We start from the raw sequence: 23,828 nt of genomic DNA, 5'->3' as shown, positions 1-23,828 counted from the left end.
GAAAATTAAATTCAGCCAGAGTCACATTCACACTGTCACAACAACCCAGTTAATTAGTCCGTCAGCCGTCCCCCGTTTACCGTAAGCACCATTTGTAGTCTTCTCCTCAGCCCCTGTAATTAGAACAGTGGTTATGACAGTATGTGCGTGAGTATTGAAAATTATATTCCTGGAGTGTAATTGTTGGCATGATTAAGACATGAATGGACGAACGCCGTGCTCGTGATCGTGCCTCAGCAGCAGTTACGTCATGATTTGGAGTAAGTGTGCAGCCATTGAAAAATTAACGCTGTATGATTCTTGGACCGAACCTCTCCCGAAAGCTTTCTTTGGAAAGAGCGAGCTGAGAGAAAGTGGATTCTATCCCCTCCCACACATTGCGGAAGAGGGGGGTCGTGCGTACGTGCGTGCGTGTGTGTCTGTGTGTTTGTTTTTGGGCATGTGTGTGTGATTTGTGTTTTGCAGGAGTACTTGTGTGACTGTGTGAGAAGATGAGTTAGAACAGAGGGAGAAGAGGAACGCTGCGGTTACCTTGGTGTTCGTTACTGCGCAGAAAACGTGAGACGTTTGTTAGCGCGCACAGTCTCACACTCGGCCGCGGAGCTGTGAAACCACAGTACAATGACCCCCAGCTGTTAGTATGCGGAGAGCTGTTAGCAGCGGGACACAACAAAGTACTGACTCCATATGCATGTGGCTCAGGGTCCCTCCTCCATCTTCCAGGATCTAGTACGTGTCAATCAATCACTTCTACATGCCGCGCATGAGGACTGAATGGAGATATAAGTGGATCAAGTGCCCTGCATACAAAACAAAGACTTGATGATGTTGCTTGCCGGCATGCTGCGCTGGTGCAGTTTATAAATACGGAACAGTGGAGGTCCGGCGTAATTGTCTGAAGTGCGAGGTGATTTATTGGGAATCGTGGGATGTATCCAGCCCCCCCCCCCCCCCCCGTACTTCAAAACTTGCTTGTCCAATCTCCATCTCATTAACGCTGCACCCGATGCTCAATCAACAACTCACTACGTCCCCGGAGCAATAAATTCACTTGAGAGAGTCGGTCTGACTTGGCTGAGCATTTGGCCCAATCCAGCATTGCACTTAATAAATCTCTAATTTATTGCGCATGGCCACATCGACTTTGACTGAAAGGCTGAATGTGAAGTGCGATGATGCAAATGAGCTAAACGTATACTTGCACATGCTCGCACTTGTGTCTGCGGGACAGAGAGAGAGAGACGTCATGTACAGTGTGCCATCACACATACCTAAACGCAAACTACGTGTATCATGACTAAGAAGCGCAGCTAATAAAACACATCACTCAGGCCAGGAAATATCAAAATCTGTCACAGTAGAAAGATGACGCTGTTGACCCACAGCATGTATTAAATCTATTGCGGTGAGGTCATGTCTCGTTTTTTAAATCCGTATCTGTACAGCTCCCGTGGTGCCATTTGTCTTTCCACCTCACTTTCACCCACGAGTTGAAAACGACAAATTTCACGTTGACGATCAACTATATCGTTACGCGCAGTGGCGATATTGACTCGTGTTCTTTCTTGACTGTTCTCCTTTTCTTCTTTTTTTAGGAGTCCCACTGAAGCCGCGGAAAGAGCTGGTGTTTTTGGAGCAGCTGTCAGGGCAGCTGGAAATCCGCTGGTCCTCCAAGTTTAACATATCCGTGGAGCCCGTCCTCTATGTGGTGCAGCGCCGCTGGAACTATGGCATCCATCCCAGCGAGGACGACGCCACGGAGTGGGAGACAGTGGCACAGGTTGGACTCCACACACCGTACATGTAAAATGCAGAAGCATAGCAGCAAGATGAATGCATTGTTGGCATTAGATGATGTAGTCTCTTTTGATCAGATTTGTATCACGAGGAATGAAATGTCAGCTCCACACATCCCAAGTGTGCCACATGCTGCAGCTGTGAAAGTGCTGCGCTGCACTGACAGACTTCCGCACACGGTCGCACATTCCTCGTCGTCGCAGTGTCTTTGAAAAGTCTGGCAAAGAGAAACACACACAGATGACTGATGTGGAAGCAAACTCACATGGGGCTGTGACCCTGCATGAACCCTGACCCCTGCGGTTTGCTCTCCTCCCCATCTGTCCCTCAGACTGCAGAGGAGCGCGTCCAACTGGCCGACATCAGAGCCAGCAGATGGTACCAGTTCAGAGTCGCTGCGGTCAATGTCCATGGGACCCGCGGCTTCACTGCACCCAGCAAACACTTCCGCTCCTCCAGAGGTCCGTGTGTGTGTATGTACATGTGCACGTACGCGTGTGTGTGTGTGTGTGTGTGTGTGTGTGTGTGTGTGTGTGTGTGTGTGTGTGTGTGTGTGTGTGTGTGTGTGTGTGTGTGTGTGTGTGTGTGTGTGTGTGTGTGTGTGTGTGTGTGTGTGTGTGTGTGTGTGTGTGTGTGTGGCCTTACTCTGTGTGTAAGTTCCTGTTTGACACCCACTGCCCTCCATTTGTTATGGTTAAGACCTTGGAACAGGTGGAGCCTTGAGTCTTCAAACCTGATCTGACTTCTTATCTGACAATACAAACTAAGTGTCGCTGGCCTATATATTCCCATTTGCATTTCATTTGAACTACTTAGCATTTGGTTTTTTTATTCACCTTGCACTTTAGAAGACTGACCTTTCTTTGTGATCCACGTCTAAGCTGTTAAACCCCAATTAAACCAACCGACCAAACTCATTATGGTAAAACCAAATATACATTTTAGACTTTGACTGATTTTCATACGGCTTACTTGTGTTTATTTGAAACCTTATTTGGGTGTTAAGCCTTTGAATACTTTTGTTTGCCTTGTTAACTTGAACTGTAAATAAGTATTTCCTCTCCACAGTTTCCACACATTTGCTCAGTGCGCTAAGTAGAAAAGGTAATTTCTGTTGATGCCAAGTAGGATTGAAGTAATGAGGAGCGACTGGGTGCGCAGACCATTCCATCTCTGCGGTGCAACCAGATCTTCCATCTACGACTTCAAAGGAGGGGTTTCCCCCTCTTTACAGTCATATAAAATGTAATATGTCTGAATTAGTCAGGATATTGCAGGTTTCAAATGAATACAAGTGTTGTCTTGCTTCCAGAGGGAGTGACGTAACCGTGGCGCGCTTCAGATCTTTGCCACAGATTAGCGAGCGAGCTCCGATGGCGTCCCGCGTTGCCGCTCAACTCCCCTTCCCTGCATTTTCAGTGTTAAATGACACTAAACACCCGTGTTGTCTTGCACATGGCATTCGTTAAAGTAACGGCTAATTGTCGTGTGGTTCCCAGGGATTACAGGTTTGTGAATATAACTTTGTGTCTAGATTACATCTGAGTGATATCAGATCCAGGGCGCTTCTGTAGAGGCAGAACCATGTGCTCGCCAGTTTACAAATAGAGGTAGCAGCTTTTGAATTCAGTGTGTGATGTAAAACAGTGTCTGCATTGTGTCGACCACTATATTTTATTTTCACCAGACTGCACATCAAGAAAATAGGAGTTAGATAGAAAAAGTTGTTTACTTCTGGAACCCTGGCAGAGGTTGTAAGTAGGAAACATGCACTGCCAAATACTAAAGACCCATGCCAAAGACTAAGTTTATGGTGATGGTGTGTGCATGTGTGAGTGTGTGTGTTGACCCGTCCTGTCAATCCTTCGTCATACATCTGCTCCCCAGAGTGTTCTGGATGGTTGTCAGACAGACCCAGATACCAGGTGGGAGAAGGATTCTGCTGCAGGGATGGAAACTGATCTCCAATCAGACCAATCAGTGCCAGAATGTTGATAGACTGATGGGAGCTGTCATGGGCTTGATGAGCTCCTGGCCGTTCTGTCATACCATTGTTATTTATTTAGTACGGCCATTTCATCTGATTGCAATTTTGCACTACTATACTTTGTTAGGGCAATTTGTACGAACCGGAATGCTTATTTATCTTGCGCAAACCAACGTCAGCCGGTATGGCGGGCCGATGAGTCCAATCGTGTTTTTGGATTGGATTAAATGTGTTTCAGGTGGGAGAGGGGCAGGGGAGTGGAGAGCCAACTGGGCTGTGGCGTGAATCATTTTCTCATTACGGGCCTATTCCCTCTGGTCTGGTGTCTGGCATGTGGCCCTGCCTATCCTCCCGCACCAGGCTGACATCAGCAGCCGGCAGCAGGCTGGGTCACAGCACATGCATATAGGTTCAGAACCAGCTCTACTGTTGAGACACACGCACAGTTAAGAGTACAGGAATGCTGAGCGTGGAGCCAAAGTGAGCAGCATGTGTTTGTTAACCCCTGACCTGCGCTCTCAGTCCTGCTGAACGCTGTCATGGATGTGACATGACACCTGTCATAACATCTCAGGGCAGATTGTCAATGGCGGACTAATTAGTGTACACAGTGTCATACTGGTCCCCCTCCTCAACTGCAATATAAACCCTCGAGTGGTGAAAGGTATCTCAGCCTGTAATACATTCAACCTGAAATGATACTTGCAAGGAAACCGCCTTGGCCCGAGACTTGTCACATACAAGAACCAGAGACCCTCTCTGCCTTCTTCCCTAAATGCCTGCAGATGTACCAAAATGTTTCTTGTTGCCGCCCCATCTTCAGATCCATCCGCCCCACCAAGCCCAATCAGCCTGCGTATCACCAACGTGACGCTGGGCGATGAAGGCCTGGTGACGGCTCGTCTCAACTGGACCCTGCCAGAGGAGCCCGACATCCCCATACATCACTACAAAGTGTTCTGGAGCTGGACTGTGCCCACCAAGTCCATGGTGCCCTCCAAGAAGAAAAGGAGAAAGACCACCAATGGGGTAAATCTTCCCACCCTGTCTAAGTGACGTGTCCTTTCTCGCTTTTCTTTAAATATCAACATCATTAGGCTATTAATCACACACAGATTGATGCAATGTGTCCCCCATTGTTTTGATTACCGATACTGATGAAATAAGCCTCAAACGCCCTGTTAAGCTTCAAAAGAAAACACATCAAGTGCAACATATATAGTGATAAATCATGATTTGTGCATTTGTTTTCTTGAATAACTCAATTTGTATTTTTCATATGGTTTCTGTGGGTATCTTGGCACTGTGCTTCTCTCTTAAGTTTGCATCCTGTAACATGTCAAGTATTTTTTCTGGCCAGAAAGAAGAGGTTCTCATGGTCCTTTGTCTGGGATGTCACATAGACTAACCCTGACTTGCGATCACAAAGAAGGATAAATACACAGTCATTTGTTTTTAGTTAAGCTCAAACAACCAGGCAAGTTGGTATTTTACAAGGTTATACTTCCTGAGTTGGACAAGTAGCAGAATTATGTGTGTAACTACTGATCACACTGTCACAGACTGAAGCAGTTATATAAACACATTTACATTGACTTGACCTCACAGATAAATCTTATGGCAAGATCATAGACTTATAAATCACCAACTATCACTCATAAATCCGTGCGTAGCTGAATAAACTGGATATGTAAAAGTTTTGTGAGCCACAATATATCCAGTAACATGTGACTTAATAGCACATACCTGTGGCTCAGTATCTGTGAATAGCATTTCATTAGAGACTCGGGCTGAAAGACATATTGTCTAGACAGTGCACACACACACACCTCCTATAAAGTCTTCTCCTGAATTAGTTTTTGAAATGCATAGCAGATGTGGCACCGGGGAGATAGAGGTGGGAGACACCAGACACCTATTGATACATGTACTACTGGTTTCCACTTTGGCACCTTGGGGGTTTGAAAGCAACCTGCTGGTGGAGGAATGTCAAAACACGCACAGTCAATAACAAGAACTCATCAAGCTCACGCTGATGGTGGAATGCTGTAAGTCAAACACAGTGAGGAAGCCCTGGGAGGCTCTGATAACATGGCTCCCTCACAAGGCCCTGAAGGCTATCTCTTCGCCACGGTGCCTTCCTCAGAGCTCCACATGTGTTCCTAATAAGCGCGGCTTTCCCACAGGCCCCGAGTTGGCCCGGGCTGAGCCGAGCTGGAGCTATGACTGGGACAGTGTGACAGGGCTTTGAAAGGATCGGCTCGAGTGACAGTGTGGTAAAATGCGCACATGCCAACACACTGGTGTTTTCTGTTGTCACAGGCTCAGAGCTGGGTGGATCTGGAGGGACTCCAACAAAACAACAGCTACACTGTGGAGCTGCAGGCTGTCACGTACTGGGGACAGGTGCGACTGAAGAGCTCCAAGGCTTCTCTCCACTTCAGCACCAGCCAGAATAATGAATCAGGTAAACACATGGTGCTCAACCACTTTTAGATGGATTGCCCTGAAATTCTTTGCAGACATTTTTGGTTTCCAGAAGATTAATCTTCTGGAAACCAAAAATGACTTTGACTGTAGCAACAACATGAGGTTGATATTTGTGTCTGTTAAAGGAAAGGTCTCCAGAGACATCCTTGTCCTGCTGAGAGTTTATTTTTTAATAACTTTTCCTCTAAGCCCATCATAAGCTGTTTTGAGACATGCAGTGGAGCATAGAGGAGGCAGGACATGGTGACATTTTCACTTCGGAAAGCAGTGTTTTCCTGTTTACAGGCATCAGCACACCCACTCGCTGGCTGTGAATTTTTCAGACATTTTCCCGCTGTATACTCACATGAGCTCCCTCGGACATTTTCCAGGAATTTAAATTGGGGGCTGCTAGGAAAAGTTCCAGAAAATGTCCAGAGCAATGTTTAAAGACATTTGCCTTCTCACATGCATCCCATTCGGAAAACTATACAGGGAAATGTCAGGACTTTAATGCATGTCGGAAAGCAGCTACAATGTAAAAAAATCCACTTTGTCCAGTATTTTGGTTTATGAACAAACATTCGTGGGGCTTGAGTTCATGGTTAAAGGTAGAGGGAGACCATTTTTTTAAGGAAACCTAAACCATTCATCCTCTGATATGAGAAGCCTCCTCATTACATTTACACACTTAGTTCAGTGATCTTTGTAGAAGTGGGATCTTGTCAGTGTTCTCCTTTGTGGTGACGGTAACAAGCCTTTACAGGTCCTCGTGTCATAAACCCTACGACGATTTCCAGTTACCCAAAAAAGAAACAGCAATTATGCCATTAACTTCAAACTTTCTGCGTAACCACTCAAAGAGTCAAACTGCACTTGCGTGAAACAAGAGATGTATAACTCATCCACCTCTACCTTGGGCCACAAGCTTATCAATCACCCCTCACCCTTAAACTAATGACTCTTCCATCAGCCCCTGCTCCACACTTTATGTTTAGTGCAAATGGCTGCAGACAGTCTTGCTACACTCTGTGCAGAATACACTTGCCATTTGGTGAATAAGTAGCCAAAGCACATTAGTGTTGATTAAGTCTCCACTCAGAGTGAGTGACAGCCAAGCACAGCAGGTGCAGTTAAGAGTCAAACGCTGGGGTCATGCATTTCCTGAAATCAAACAAAAACCTGGATGGAGCTGCAGATTTATGATTGCAGATCCGTATGGGGATTGGCCCGGAGCAACAGCCTAGCAGATTCCAAATTTTCGTTGTCTTTCTTGAGAGTTGAATTTTGCCAGATTACAGTCTCTTTGGGCAAACAATCATTCCGAGAGTTCCAACAAGCGGGAATGGCCAAGGTACACTGACAACACATCTGCATTCATCCGGAGCCGCTGCATGTTCAGGAAGTACAGACCGAGCCTCAGTGCTCGGAGTGTGTACATTTTAAGTGCGAGTGGCCCTGGAGGGAACTGAACCTCTAACCTTGGCAGTGTGAGTGCTGTGTGTACCCAGCAAATTACGCCAGATCTGTGCATAAAGAACGTGCTGTAACTGTGATTTCACAAAGATAGAATTGTGTGTTTTTGTTACCATGCTGGAGAGTTTGCAACAACACAGTCACTGCTGTGTCTTAGCTACAGCAGCAAACATTTTCTCCTTTCTCTTCCCAGTAAAATCGGTGCTCAAGTCAAAGAAGGAGGAGACATCCCTTCTCAGTTCAACCCTGGCCAAACGCCCTTCTGGCCCTCTAGAGGTGGGCACACCCTTCTACCAAGATGGCCAGCTGCAGGTCCGCATCTACTGGAAGAACCGCGGAGGTATGCACACCACTGTATTGATTTACAGCTTAGGTAGAATCTAATTAGCACCCCATTACGCCTATCAATCACCATGACTTATGCACACCATAATAAAGTGTTATGACCGATTCTCAGTTACTCAAACAGTGGAGAATTCTTTTTGTAAACGTGGTATCAGATGGTGTAAATGAAATCAACGAAACAATGTGTCTTTGTGAGCGCTCGGTAATGTGAGCACGGGGCAAATTGGCGTAAAGCTGCGCGCGGACTGGTAGAGCGGAGCCACCGTTTACTAAAGAACAATAAACACAGAGAGCCAGAGCCATGCGATGGGGTTCATTGACAGCTGTAGTTAATAGATCCTCGTCCTCGCCGTGGCGTTGAAGCAGCCCATTTTGTTTTACAAGACCTGATGTCATAGGGAAGAGAAACGGACGTGGGTTGCAGCACCGCAAGGGGTTAAAGCCTATAGGAATGCCTGTCTCAGCGGTGTCCATTCCCCAACCCTTCTGCTAATACCAGAGTGGAAATATGGAAACCTTGAAAGCCATGCTCTCAGGGTAACCTGTCAAGTCCCATTCACTGGTCTATGTTATGTTACTAATATATGTCATCGCCCAAGCCAAACTCCACATCTTGGAGTCAAGAATGCAAACCCTGGCTGAAGGAGAGGCCTGGTGAGACACCAACTGCTGAATCAGAGTGAGAGAGTGAGGGGGAAGATAGAGTTGGCCCAGAGCTGTTTGCAAGGTTGGCCTGGACTCGGAGAGCTGAGTGATGCTGAGGGGGGTCAAGCAAGGCTGGGGAATCACACTGCGGGCGGCGCACGCTCACTCGGGGTCCAGCTTGGTTTTCTGTCTCTTGTTGTCAGTGCTGGTCTGCAGTGTGCGTTTCGCTGCCACTCATTAGTCTGAGGGATGACCCCTGGCTCTGACGCTGACAACCTGCATTCCACTACTGTAAACATACAGAAATACAGATGTGCCTGGAGAGCTGGAGTCTCTGGACATCTGGTTTGTGTGACAGAGGAAAGGGACAGGTTAACCGAACCATGATTAAACTCTCACCCATTGTCTCTGTGATCCGAAACAGTCCGGCCTCTGGGTTGTGTCCAGCAGACGAAAGAGAACCGCACTGCACACCGGCTCAGATAATATATCACTGTCCCCCCAACACCCAGACAATACACAGGAGTCCGGCACTTCTGAGGCTCGCTTCCAGCCATGATTTATCAAACACGGTTGAGGTTCTGTTCTCCACCTGAGTTCCATGTCCCATTTCTTGTTTTACATACCATTTCCCCCTTTCCGTCAGATCCAGCTCAGCATATCTTGTTTATTTTTACCCCGATTTCTCGGTTCACTGTAATTTCTCTCTTCTGCTTCCAAAGAGCTCAGGGGCTCCACGTGCCAGATCTGTGTCTGAGCCTTCAAAGGACCCCTTTTATCTCCCCCACTACAACGCAGGCCCCCGCCGAGGGGTGAACATAGCATAACTCAATTATTAATCGGAGAAGTATTTCACATATCTTTGCAGCTCAGTCGAATGAATAATAAATCTAGAAACATAAGATGAGGGTGATGGGCAGATAAACACTGCTGATGAGTTTATGAGGAGCTGCTGTACAGTAATGAAGCGAATGTTGCTGCTGGAGGCTGAGAGAGTTTCCCGCCCCTGCATGGCCCCGGTCATGCAGTGGCTACGCCACTGATGAAAATACAAATCCTTCAAGTTGAAACAGAAAAGCTCAAGAATTGAGCCTTCAGCGAACAAAAGGATTGGTTTAGGAAGCCGAGATAAAGGACCCACTTTCAAGTTTCTTTTTTTATTTTCAGAGACACAACAATCACATTATTGTGGTCGTCGATAATGGAAAGAGTGACACCAGATCTCAGGGATGGAGTGCTGTAATCAGTGAGATACCAGATATCAGTTAATAACCTGTCAGATTGTCTTTTGATATCAGATTAACGTTCTGTGGGTTCAGTGGTTGAACATAACCAAGTATATTAACTTTGAGTTAAGTATTTTACTGTGGTGCCGTTTTGAGGTATGATAACCCCACTTCATATCAGAGGGAGAGAGGCTGAAGTTTACCCCCCTCTCCATTTATCTGATCTCTGTAGTAGTTCCATCACATTCATTTGCTATCACAATTGAAGAGAGATACACGCATATGCACACTCAAACAATCGGGGCAAATTTTGTTTCCAAAGGAAACTTTGATGTGTGGAGGAGAAGATTGTGGATCAAACATTTGTCTGATTTATCTTGCTGTTTCCACTGAACTACACCCACTTGTTACCAGTCGCTTCGCAGGACAAAATTTCACATGCAAATCCCGGGATGACCTTGTGATTCATTGTTACCTCTGCTAAGGATGTCATGTGATTGGTTCGGTTTGTTACAGTGTTACTCAAAAAGTTATGCACAAATGCGCATGGAACTTTTATCAAAGATACGACACAGGCGTGGTAATGATTACATTTTGGGAGGGATCCAGATTCAAATCTGGATCCAGGATTTTTCTTCACCACTGCGAGATAGGGCTTTGGGTGAAGCTGCATAAAAATTAAACTGACGAATAGTGTGTGTATAATAACTAAATTAGATCCATCTTGACCATGACCGATGCATCTGCAATAACAATTAGGGGTGAAACTAAAGATTTTTTACAATCAATTAACCTATTTTTATTTTCCTAAGTCAGTTGGTAATATGGTGTGTGGAATCTCAGAAAGTGGTTAAGAGGTGTCCTGGAGCCAAAATGCTTGTTTTGGAAGCCAAACAGACCAAAATGGATCAAATGTAAAACCAGTTGTCAGTACGATTTCTGCTGAGGCACAATTTGATCTACTGATCGTTTTGACACTAGCAATGAATCCAGTTTGAATGCAGCACTTGCCAATGTAATGCTGTATTACATTTGATGAAAATATGAGATCTGAATACTGAGTTGTGTTTTTGTCATGTGACGTTGTTTTCGCTCTCTTTCTCGTCCTCCCTGTTTTCAGATCCCACAGTGAGTCGCTACCATGTCCAGTGGATGCCAGAGTACTGCAGCCACAACGAGACCCGAGGACCGGAGAAATCCGTCACGCAGGTTGGTCTCCGGGAAACGCTTCACACCTTCCAACCGGAGATCGGAGCACAGAGTGCACAGAGCTACGACTTGATCAGCAGCACTGTGCTATGCAAAGCACGTGGCTGAGCTTTTGTCCGATGCTTAGAAAGGAGAGCTCCTCTAGAGAAAAAAACTCCGCCGAGTTGAGCCCGAAGCCCTGTTGTGTTAGATCTGCTCTGGGCAAATCACTGGCTTTTGTTTTGAATATTATGAGTCAGTCGTGTGGTCAGGCACGTGGTGTGCCGGCCAATAAAATGCATTTACTGTAAAAAGCGTTTCCCGGAATGGGGGATCATTCACGTCCAGCGGCCCCTGGTAATGCTCCCGCATGGGTCTTTCCTTTAGGGTGCAGTAGTGGTTGGGAGAGTCTGGGGTTGGGGGGTTAAGTGCTGGAGCTCAGGCTGATACAGCATGGCGGAGGCCCGGCAATCAACACATTCTTTGGGGACCAGCGCTCTGGTTGCTAGGAAATCTACATCCATTTTCTATAGATCACTGGGAAAGACTCCAGGCTTGTGCTTTTATGTGAGCACAGCGCCTCATTCACTTTTTATCAAAGCTGTTTCATATCAGAGAGAATATACACACACTTTTTTTTTTCTCAAGGGGTTTTTCTATCAACGTGGAGCCTCTTTATTACAAATGCAAGATATAAATCCACTGACTTTTTTTTTTGTTTCCTCGAGAAAAAAAGTTGAGAGCGGCGCTTTTTCTTAAGATCAACAGATATTGAAAGTTTGAAGTTAGTGTTAAGTGTAAAGACTGCTGCACAGAATTTATTAACATGGATTTACAGGCCATTCTCCCTTTTAAATTACACATGAATCCACTTTGGTTACAGCTTCTTAATTAAGTTCATCCTTGTTATTGCATTTTGGGAGCTGTAAAAAATCATTTATATTGCAGTTTGAGTCGGAGAATAGTGGTCTAACCCTTACCATGTGAGCGTTCAAAGTGGTCCTGTAATGTGGGGCATGTTCCTGAGGCCTGAGTGGGAATGTGATCTGCCCCGGCACTGTGTATTTAATTATCTCTGAAGCTCCATGGGACCTGACCTGGGTGACATGTCAAAGTCATCAGGGCTGAATAATGTGTTTCTTGGCCCAGGAGAACTACATCAACCTCCCGGGACTGCTGTTCTCCTGCAAGTACAAAGTCACCGTGCACATGCTGAAGTCCAAGAGACGCTCCAAGGATGAGAGCACCACCTTCCTCACCCCATCCTGCGCTACCATCCGCAGCAAGACTCACAAGCACATCCCCTGCCCCGGGGAGGGAGGTGAGGACTCAGCAGCTTGACACATAAAGGGAATTGTAAAAATCGATCCATGTGAATGTCAACACAGTAATTCGACTCTGTAGGATATTATAATCATAATGATGGATAACATCTATACACTGTTAAACGGACAGTTCAATATTTTGGGAAATTCCCTTATTCACTTTCTTGTCAGCGAGTAGATAAGATGATAGATACCTCTTATTTCTATATGATTAATATGAAAGCATATTGCCAGCATCCAGTTCACTTAGCACAAAGACAAAATTTGACAAAGGGGCTGACAGGAAAAGTTCAGGAAAAATATTTTTTCTGGAGCAACATATGCAGACAATCACATTTTCACATACAGCCCCTCCGAAGAAGTTCAGGGAAATGTCCAGACTTCAGTGCTTAGTTCTCATTGTGTATCTCGATTTCCGTCAAATTCTCGTCAGTCAGGTTGGTCATGTTATGGAATGTTAAGGATTAGTTTGACATCTTGCTGTCTCGCCTTCACCTTTCTCCAAACAGCGCCAGGGCTTCCAAAGGTTTTGGCCAAGCCAGAGAACCTGACAGCTTCCTTCACCATCAACGAGGGAAACATCACCGGCAACTTCCTGTGGCGTGTGTCCCGGGTGGCTCCCCATCAGCGAATCACGGGCTTCCAGGTCACCTGGGCTGAGATCACCACCGAGAGCCGGCAAAACAGCCTGCCCAACAGTATCATCTCGCAGTCCCAGATCCTGCCCCCAGTAAGTCAGTTTTTTATGAAAATAGGATTGGTTTCTATTTTAAACTCCCATAATGGCCATAGAGTGAAGGCGGTTTTCAAACGTGACAGATTGAAGATGTTTCCATACACCGCAAGGACCCCACTCTGTCATATATAGTCAGAAAAGTCTGCTGCGCAGTAGGAAAGTATGTTCTACCTTCAGCATTTCATTTCACAGCATCTGTCAGAGGTGGGGGTGATTTAGGGATAACACTGTTGTGGCCTCTTTGCATGAATCTATGCGATAAGCAGTGTAGACAGACACAAGAATAGATCTGAGGAAGTGTTGTGTCCTGCTGGAAGTTCTCCTCCTCTACCTTTTCATCTGCCTTCACGCCGTTCCTCTTTCATCCTCGGCGAGAGCTATGAAGAAAGGCCGCTCTTTGACATAATCTGCTCCATCAACAGTACGTTCTGCCTATCTGCACCGCCCAGCCTCTGGAGCTCGTCTATAAATAAAACCACCCACCGCACACTTTATCAAGCTGGCAGCAAAGAGGAGAGACAGCAAGCCTTATGAAAACAAAGTCTTTGTTTTTGTCTGTGGTTTGTGCAAAGACAGCTAGGCAGCTGATACTCCCCTGGTCTGCAGCCCATTCAAATCCATGTCCTGTCAAAATTCAAAGGCACATTCTGTTGTATTTCAACTGATTGAATGTCTTTTCTGCCGCTCTCCTCCTCCCTCGCTCGGCAGGATCATAACTTGCTTGTGGTGTCCAACCTGCGGCCATCCACCTACTACAGGCTGGAGGTGCAGGTCATAACAACCGGAGGTGAAGGTCCTGCCACTGTCAAGACCTTCCAGACCCCAAACATATTACCAGTCATTCAACACCGTAAGTACCAAGTCACGGTCTGCTGATGTCAGACAATTTTTGAAATTGTATGATTTAAAAAAAAAAGAAAAATGAATTTAAGTAAGCAAACAAACAACCAAACAAACAAAGAGCAATTTTTGGCCGTATAAAAAATATTCAGTTATTTATAATAGTAAATATTCTAAGTGGTATAAGACAGATATGTGTTTTCTAGGACCCAGACTCCGGCAGCACCACTCTCATCACCAGAAGCCGTCAGTAGAGAGACACTGAGTTTCGGGTCAAGGCAAACCCAATCGGGAGACGTATCAGCGGCTCTCAGCTCCAGTCTGTCAGGGAAGGAATGTGTGGAACCAGACAGAAACACAGCACACCAGACCATGAACTGACCCCCCCACCCCCCCACCAGCTCGTGAAACATGGGTCCATCTTCTCCAGGCTCCACAACACATCAGCTTTCCTTCTTAAAACCCTCTCTCCTGACTGACACGTGGCACCGGACGGGTCGGTCTGTACAGTGAAACCACAAGGAAGATATGAAATTCCAGGTAAAAGCATCCAGATCCAGTAACCCCCCGAAACTCGTCGTGATCCAGCTCGTCATTGTGCGCCGCATAAAGATATTAACCTTGTCAATTGGATTTGATCAGCTTCGTTAATGACAGGCAACTTAAAGAAACACAATTACTTTGGCAACTTGATTGAAGACGCGTGAACATGGATGGTAGGAAATGCCCGAAATGTAAAACAATTGTTTGCTCATGAAGAAAGAAAGTAGAAATTCATCTATTTATTTTGTGTTACCCTTTAAAGAGGCGCTTAGGCATACAGTCAGTACTGATGGATAATGTAATTAAGTCATTGTTGTCTAACGCAGAATAATTCATGTAGTATGTTGCATGTAGTACATTTGAATTTATTTTTTGAACTGTAAATGAATTACTTGCTTCAAATTGAAAGCTCGTAATGGTTTTGCATGACAACCATTAGCATTCTGTTGGCATGAAACGATGTCTGTGTTGCCTCTTTTCAATATGTTAGCAATATTTCATTAACAGATTAACAAAGAATTATATTGGGAGTAATATGTAATGTTCATTAATGAAATTATAACTTGTGTGGAAACGATGAATTGTACATGTTCTTGGCTGTAGAAATATTTGTCGTGGAGCAGTCAGTGAATGTCTATATTTATTTATGTGTGTATTACAAGGTTTGGTTTGGATGTGTGTGAATGTGTATGTTGTGTGTGTTTTAGTCTCAAAATTTTTGAACCGGCGGAAAATCTTGTAAAGACATTTTGTAAAAATTGAATTGTAAATACAGTCTTATGTTACATGTTATTTTTCCATGGTAGAAACTGTACAAACTGCTAAGTAATAAAATAATCCTTAACCAGTTCCCTTCGCTGTTTGTTTAATTGAAGCGGCTGCGAGCAGCAAATAGACATGCTTCTGCGCCCAGCGCTGTTTGGCACTTACTCTTGCTTATTTTGGCTGTGAGATCCACCGTGGCAGACTCTGTGCACAGCATATTCACTGATCGGTGCAGGAGCCTGAGACATGCACTCTGCAAAGTCCAAATAAACAGGTCATCTAGCTCAACAGCCCAAGTGAACTTCCCATCGCTGGGGTCGGGCACCCCTCAACATAAAGCTCTGCTTCTCAGAGCACTTATGTGTTGGGGAAAAAAAGGAAACATTAATTCCCTCCTCTGCTCGGCAGCCGTTCGCCCACGAAAAAAAAAGGGAAAGTGGAAATGTTTTACGAGAAAGTAACGCTCCGTGTGACACTGTGAGACGTGAGCCTATACGGTGGACGTGTGGAGTGTGTACCTTTTGTGTTGAAAAGCTCAAGCCGACTTCCTGTACATGTTGAATGAAAGCTTTTTTTTTTTCTAGCACACAAATAATAATCCTGAGCAGTGTTTGCTGAACAGTGTTTAATAGTTAATACTTGATCATGTGTATCCAGGCAAATTGGCATGCACCACATTCTTCTTATTAGTAGCTTTAATGAGACGGAGGTTTTTTCACACCAGAGATACTGAATGTGACTGGAGGTCCTTCTCCTAACGTTATGTTCCTTTTGCCGATAGTTCTTTTCTAATGTGACCTACAGAAAGTGAGTTCAACCTTCACGGGAAAAAAGAGCTGCTGTCAAAAATGAAATTACATTCACAGATACTCACACCTCTGCATCTGCCCTGGTTGTGCTCGACATCCAAACCCTTTCGTTCCTGAACATCAATAGATCGACTTTTGATGAAGTTTTCACCGTAATGACGAAGCGCAGGAATTTCATTTCTTGTTCTTTCGGTATACACTCACTCAGCACTTGTTTATTCATGCAGTTATCCGGTCAGCCAACCATGTGGCAGCAGTGCAACGCAGATACAGCTCGGGAGCAACACATCACATCAGAATGAGGGGAAAAAAGTCTCAGCGACTTTGACACGATGGTTGGTGCCAGAGCAGCTGGTTCGAGTATTCCTGAAACCGTGGGTCCCCTGGGATTTTTACACGCAACAGACTCTGGAGTTTACTCCGAATGGTGCGAAAAAAATCAAAAGCCACAGTCATCTCGCGCTCGCTTCGTGGACATGACAGTGAAAGTGCAGTGAAGTTCAGTGGCCTCCCCCAGTCGCCAGATCTGAATCCAACGGAGAGCCTTGGGAATGTGGTGGAGCGGCAGATTGGCAGCGTGAATGTACAGATGACAAATCTGCAGAAATGAAGTGATGCAATCGTGTCAGCATGGAGCGGAGTCATTCAGAGGCTTGCCTCCAAGGTCTTGTGAAATCCATGTCATGAAGAATTGAAGATGGTTTTGAACGCCAAGGGAGGAACTCCTCAGTATTAGTACGGTGCACCTAATAAAGCGCTCAGTCAGTGTGAATCCAAATAAATAAATAAACTCTGTCCAATTTTCAATTCAGATCAATTTGATACATGTGACAGAGGCGGTGCACACACTGAAAACAAACAGGGCAGGCAAACAGTGTTTGTATCAGCATGTTAGATTTACCAAGAGGGAAAAAAAAATAGTAATTGTTGATGATTGATTGTTCCTTACTCTTGCACTTGGCTATCCTGCCTCACATTTATACTTTTTCATGAGTTTCGTCTCTCCTCCTCGCCCCCTCCCCTCCCCTCCCCACCCTCGCCTTTTCTCCTGAGTGTATGTGTTTGTGACAAGACGTTGCTCTCCAGATGTTTAGACTTGAAGGGCTGTTCTTGTCACCATTTTCCACGGCGAGCGACAAATTATCCCGAGGCCTTGTTTTCACACACTCAGCCTCTCCAGCCACTCGGTGCTTCGCCACTCACTCCTCGGGGACGTTGTTTATGTACAGTTCTATTATGTCACAGGAGATTAGTTCCTTTTGATCGGCGCACACTAATCCCTCACTCTTTTCTAGGAGCCACGCCAGTGTTTTGCCAAGGCCCCTTTCTGTGTGCGCCAGCCCAGCCCCTCTCCCTTTCAGGCTGTCGCAGCCCTCGCTCTGCACACACCAAATACCATGGCCCTCAAGTGTGAAAACCTCAAAACAAAAGGGCCTCCAGCCTCCTTTGAGGCATGTTGCAAGACATCCAAGTCTCCGAGGACATAAAAGAGAGGGGGGAAAAAATGCAACAACTAAATAGTAGGCAAGTCGTCAGTATGAAAGCTCTTTCTCTGATGGTACAAGGCCAGCGAGGGCTTATTCACTTTGCATGGCATTACATCCCCATTGTGAGAGTCAGGCAGGGGATATTGCTTTCACATTCAAACACATATTTCTGAAAACAATATTATTCATTTGGCTCTTTGCATAAACTCAGCCAGTTAAATATTTGCCCGTCTTCTGCTTGACATTAGCCCCCATCTTATTAGAATTGAGAATAACACAGTGAGTCCTTTCAGACGGGCGCAACAAAGATAGGCTGTTTTCTCCCACACATTTCCTCTGACCTCTTTGCACCCGTTCTGCAGATTAACACTGCAGTGAGGCGTGCATCGCTATTTATCAAATCTGAGCCATTTTTATGGGTCATCCTACAATAGCTGACTGAACAACTGTAACATTACCCCTGAGAGGACGGGTGGATTTTTTGCCTCTGATGAGAGGTTCAATCCCAGTTTGACTTTGAAGTATGAGGCGAAAAATGAAATGGATGGACTTTACTTTCCCCCTTTCAGATGACACAGATCGTAACCCGCGCGATTCGAAAACCTCCACATTTGACTCTCGTGCGCGTTTCAGGTCAGTGAGATCATCGAGCATCGCCAGGCCCCAGATTACAACCACATGCACAATGTCCACTTGCGCCGCTACTTCTTCCATATGATGAGATGGAATATATTGTCTGTTAGGTGGATGAAAAATAGCCAGGGTGTCGTCCCCCCCCCCCCTTCATTAGGAAAGGCAATGTTGCTTTAATCCTGTGGTATGGTGAGAAATCTGACCTTGCCCTGGGCAGTGGCATGTTTCTGGTTAGGCTCTGGTGAGTGGGACCAGGCAAGGGGACACATGAAAGGATCTCTCTGTCAGGCCACAAAGATGTTCAGTCTAAGTCTAATGAAGACCAGAACACATGCACCGACCTGAGAACATGCATGCCACACATTATACGAGCACTGGAGCTACAACGCTGTTGACAGGCGTAGTATTCTTCTCCTGTTCTTTTAAGGTGGACAAAGTGAAAGGCCTGATAAGCACACGTGTGTGCTGAGATTAATGATCAGTACCAATTAAAAATTAAAAACAATTAAAAACACTAACACATCCAGAGACTGACAGATAAAACTTTTTTTTATTTCATTTCTGCCTTTCATTTTGGCATCATTTTCCTTTGCCCCTATGGCCCCAATGGGAACACAATTTCCTTGTTTATGCCTGGAAAAGATTTCCTTAGATTACATTTTACATGAAATGAAGAAGAGCCATCTCGGGTTGTACATTGTGCAAGTCAGATGTTGAGCTCTTACTGTTATATTAAAGCAACATTTTTCCATGTAAAACAAGTAACTAGTTCATAAGCTACACCTGAACGGTAGTTAAAATAGCTCTACAATAACTTCAATATCATGACGTTCATTTTTTGCCGAGAAGTGTGATTCAGCTCTCCGAGATTCATTTGTGGCAGTTGTAGAAGAGATAAGTTTGGATTGCACAATAGTTTTTAATATATAGTGAAAGGCAGAATGTTAACAATTAACAAAAAGAGGATAATTACAATCGGCAAATTGTACTGTAAATATCAGAAGTAAAAGTTCTGATAGCGCAGAACAACCTTTATTGTATATTATATCATACCTCTATTGTTGCATTTGCATGTAAGCAGCATTTTTATGTTGTAGCTGTGTGAGGTGGCACTAATGTTTTGCATGCAAAATTTATTCTGCAAGGTAACTAGTTGTTATAGCTGCCAGACGAATATTAAAGTACATATATTTTTTCCTCAAATGTGATGGAGTGTGGCATTAAGGTACAGTTTTTAAATTGACATATGCTTGTAATATACATATACACCAACAAAGTATTAAACAAAACTCTCTAGAGCGATTCTATCAACAAACGTAAAAATTATTAGCATCACACAAACAACAGAGCTACTGACATGAATTGTAAAGACTTCACCAGTTAGGTGATCGCTCAGTGTGTAAAACCACAGGCAGAATACTTAATGATGACCCCTGACATTACTCCAACAGGACCGACAAGAATCGAATGAACCTAACAATGAGAAAACAAAAGAATGCAACATCATTTCCCGTCATATCCTTCACCAAAACACACTTTCTTTAACGGACTCTGATCCTCAGAGTTTGGGTCAAAGGTAAGCGAGAGGTCCAGCACGTTTGTGTTTACAGAGCAAACGTCACCGGAGGAGGCATTATCAAGATCCCTCTTTCCAAACCAAACATCCTTCTCCGAGGGCACACAAAGTGAAGAGATCAGGCAGGAAAAGCACCATCCAGTTTGGTAACAGCGTTTTATAATCCCGTCTGATTAGTGTTAATCCCCTTAATGCTCCTTCCTGAGAGTAAACACATGTTGACCCAAGTGACCCGCTCGTAATTAATGAAGTTAGGAAGTTTGGTCTGTTACCATCATTTTGGTCAACCCGGTGTCACGGGAGCATGTTTTCGGGGAAAAATTTGTTCCAAATGATACAACTCATAGGCAATAACTCAAAATACAACAGCTGACACTTTTAAATTGGCTGGTGTCGGCTTTCCACAAAACAATACAGCCCCAGGCGTGACTAGTGATGAGGGGAAACTTTGCGCCTTGTGTTCTTTTCCCCTGTGAAGTCTGTGTGCGGGGTCGGGTTCACAGGTCAGCATGTACCCAGGAGGGTGGACGGCAGCGCGAGGGCAGGGCCCAGGCTCGGGGACAAGCGTGGGGGTCAGGGGTTGAGTTCAGATGGAATCCACACAGAGGATGTTGAAATAGATATTGTCAGGGGAGCACAGAGCTTCCTCAACTTTTCCTGCTGGCCGGCCACAGAGGAGCCACAGAATCAGACCCTGCGAACACGTCTCCATCTCCGAGCACTAATTCAAAGGTGTTAAAAAGATGATGCATCCTCCATACGGGGCAGCAGTTACAGTAAAAGAGCACATGATGAAAGGTTTCATTTGATGTGTAAACACTGTGCTTCGGCACCTCTGCTTCCTCGGTATCTCAAAATAAATAGGGTGACGGAAGAGAGAGCAGAGAAGAATGTATTCTGAGGGCTGCTGAGAGACTAACATCAATATCTTTGCTTTTGACAATATTCAAAACCTAAAAGAACTGCTGTCTCAAAGTCAACAGCTAATCTAAAAAATATATATAATCAATGCCAAAATACAAATGTACCTGTTTGTCTTTATCTGCACCTGAGGTCATAATTGCTCATAAAACAACCACTGCAACATTTTTGCAGCATTTCTGTTAAATCCATTTGCCGACCTGAGAAAATCAAAAATGAGGCATGAGCTGAGAGAAGGAGCATGAAATTGATTACAGTGCGAGAGAACCGCTAATATCTGCAATCACTGGTCAAAGAGGCAAGAGCTTTTACCGCCCCTGACAACAACGTTGAACAACAATTGACTGCACAAATAAATTAGACAAGGATAAAATGCTTTTCTCCACCCTGTTTTTATTTTGTATGAATATATTAATGTAAAACATTGGCTCACAAATCACAATGTTTATATAATGAATGTCGCAGTATTTCATCTTCTCTCTCTCTCTCTGTGTGTGTGTGTGTGTGTATGTGTGTGTGTGTGTGTGTGTGTGCGTGCGTGCGTGCGTGCGTGCGTGCGTGTGTTCCAAGGCTAAGAGCTCATTTCCACCCTTGATGATCACAGGCACCATTGATTGTAATGCTGACGAGCAGGCTAGTTCTGCCCGTGGCGTACAAAAGGAATCTGGACATGTTTAAAGCCCCAACTTTCATGTTCTTTTCATGCCGGTATGAAGCTGCATGCTGATGTTGCGGTCAGCTGCTTCTCATTAAAAAACATGATGTCAAACAGAGGGCCTTGGCTGGTGAAAGTCAACTGCCCTCGCTCGCTTGGTCGTCAGGTCCCCCCCCGCCTTGCCTGCCACACTCAGAGCTGTCGGACCATAGTGGATGTGATACTTTGGCTTTGGTCATTAATGTCTCACAAAAGAGGAAAGAAAACTTTGAATAATGGCTCAGGATGCTGTGGAACGCTTCAGACTCGGACAATCTCCTGCTGCATTCGTCAAATGTGAAGGGTCTACATTAGACCCTCGCAGTCACAAATGCTGAATTATACTTGTGAAAGTCTAATTTTCTAATATAGAAATTGTGGCTGTATTTATTGTTAGTAAAAAAACTATTTATGTTAAATAATGCAAAATTTTAGCTTGCTAGGATATGAAGAATCCCTTTTCCTGCAATGTGCTCCTCAATAATATGCTTTGTCTTTAATTCTAATTCTAAACTGTACTGCAATAAAACTGATAAAACTGCAATGGAATGACCTTTTATTAATGACTCTCTCGCATTATAATAAGCCTACTTTACACTTAGAAGTTAATACCCTGGTCTTTTACACTCTAATAAACCACCAAGTCTGCCCAAGAGTTGTCACTTTTAAAGCCTTAATACTGTTCTATGAAGCGGGGTAAATAAAAATTATGATAATTTATTGACCGGTATTAAAGTCAATAGTTTCAAATTAGGAGGCCTTGATAAAGTATGCCTCATTAGAAAGCAGTTCCAAAAAAAAGCCAGAGTACAAGGATCATCCAATACCTTCGTGACTTCACTTCATGGCCTTTGCGATGGCTGACCACTTCCTGTGCCCCCGCGTGCTTTGAAGCGCAGCCGGGTCTTGTTTGTCTCCGAGGGGCGAGGACGGTGGTGCACAGCTCGAACTGCTGAAACTCAACGTCACACCGGTCTAACAACACGTTTTTCAAACAAGATCAGCGAAGGTATATTGGAGACACTGTTACCAGATTGAACAGTTTGGTGCGACTAGCTTGGACGAGTGATAAACCCCACACTGGGCGGACTGACAGAATGAAATAGAGCAGTGACATCCTGCTCATAAATCCCTTGTCCGAACGCGCCGCTGCATGTATGTTTTTCTGGAACCTGTTTGCAGCATAAACAGTTCCGTTTGCGTGGAGGTGCTGAGTGGAGCCAGGATTTAGGTGGGCCGAGGGAATCCCGTGATTCAGCGTCAGGACAGGCTACTGTGCCCGCGCAGCCTGTAACACATTCATGACACTGGAGATGAGTAAAACATGTGGTATATATGTTAGAGAGGTTTACACGGCACGGTTAAACGACGGAGGATCCCTCTTTTTTCCACGCTTTGATGGTAAGTGCCTGTTAACCACGTCCCACCTTCGGGATAAATGACACTATCAGCTATTTATTTCATACATTTTTTTTTTGTGTAAGGGTCAATCTGCTTTCCATTACTTCTGACGGAAATCTAAAGAGTATTTCCTTGGCTCAGTCCACTCCCCCGGGCCTTTACATTAATCTCTGATCACTGCCGCAACATATTTGGAGATTTTGAATCGTTTGAAGGTTATTTACTCTACACAAGAGACTCCCATCAAACATCAGCTGTCATTTGGCTCGAGCAGAGCACCTCAAGAGAAATCATTGCCGAAAAAAACCTCACACCGACACGTCGTTCCAAAGTGTTTCATATGCGCTAAAGCAAACAAACATTTTTCCTCTTTTCAAATTCAGAAATAATTTACAGCTTTCCACCCTCCTCTCTCTCTCTCTCTCTCTCTCTCTCACATCTGTGACCGTACGATGTTGCCAGAGCGCTCCCTGCTCATCTTCTTTCATATTTATGGTCCTTTAAAGCAAAGCTCCAAAAACAATGAAATATTGTGCACATGTGATTGGAAACAGCCTTCATGATGTGAAGCGAGCAATCTCTCAGACTTATGTCGAAAATAGACCATTTGAAACATCTCAGTAATTTGATTAAAATGGATTGACGGCCCGGTGAGTATCTGTCAGCGCGCCAGTGGGAAAAGAATGTTTCTGATTTCTCCGGAGGAGAATCCTTCACCTCCCCAGCAGTTCTTTTAATATAAGGGCAGCGCCTTTCATCTGCTCCTCCAAGCGAGGCTCTTAATGCGTTGCAGATTCCGCTCAGCTCTGACAATATTTTACCATCATCTCTTTAGTGGGTCTCTGGATTGCCGTTCAATTAATCTTACGTAACAGAAAACTTATTACTCTGCAAACCAAGTCAACGTAAAGTTTTATAACTGGCTTACACGCTCGCTCACGCACACACACACACACACACACACA

The 23,828-nt window shown here is 44.7% G+C and overlaps 1 protein-coding gene across 1 annotated transcript in view; it reads left to right on the top strand.

The window, feature by feature from the left end:
* Positions 1-15,426, top strand: part of LOC118283116 (anosmin-1) — a 39,636-nt gene extending 24,210 nt beyond the window's left edge. The window contains exons 5-14 of the mRNA XM_035604827.2: positions 1,596-1,780; positions 2,129-2,258; positions 4,608-4,813; positions 6,107-6,251; positions 7,923-8,069; positions 11,066-11,154; positions 12,283-12,454; positions 12,968-13,188; positions 13,903-14,044; positions 14,241-15,426. Of these exons, the coding sequence (XP_035460720.1) occupies positions 1,596-1,780; positions 2,129-2,258; positions 4,608-4,813; positions 6,107-6,251; positions 7,923-8,069; positions 11,066-11,154; positions 12,283-12,454; positions 12,968-13,188; positions 13,903-14,044; positions 14,241-14,299 (1,496 nt within the window). The 3' untranslated portion in view covers positions 14,300-15,426. The remainder of the gene's footprint in view (positions 1-1,595; positions 1,781-2,128; positions 2,259-4,607; positions 4,814-6,106; positions 6,252-7,922; positions 8,070-11,065; positions 11,155-12,282; positions 12,455-12,967; positions 13,189-13,902; positions 14,045-14,240) is intronic.
* The last annotated feature ends 8,402 nt before the right edge of the window (positions 15,427-23,828 follow it).

Source organism: Scophthalmus maximus, chromosome 14, assembly GCF_022379125.1.
Source record: "Scophthalmus maximus strain ysfricsl-2021 chromosome 14, ASM2237912v1, whole genome shotgun sequence".
NCBI classification, from domain to species: Eukaryota; Metazoa; Chordata; class Actinopteri; order Pleuronectiformes; family Scophthalmidae; genus Scophthalmus; species Scophthalmus maximus.
The sequence above is the reverse complement of the archived record's forward strand: the minus strand, read 5'-3'. Positions and strand labels throughout refer to the sequence as shown.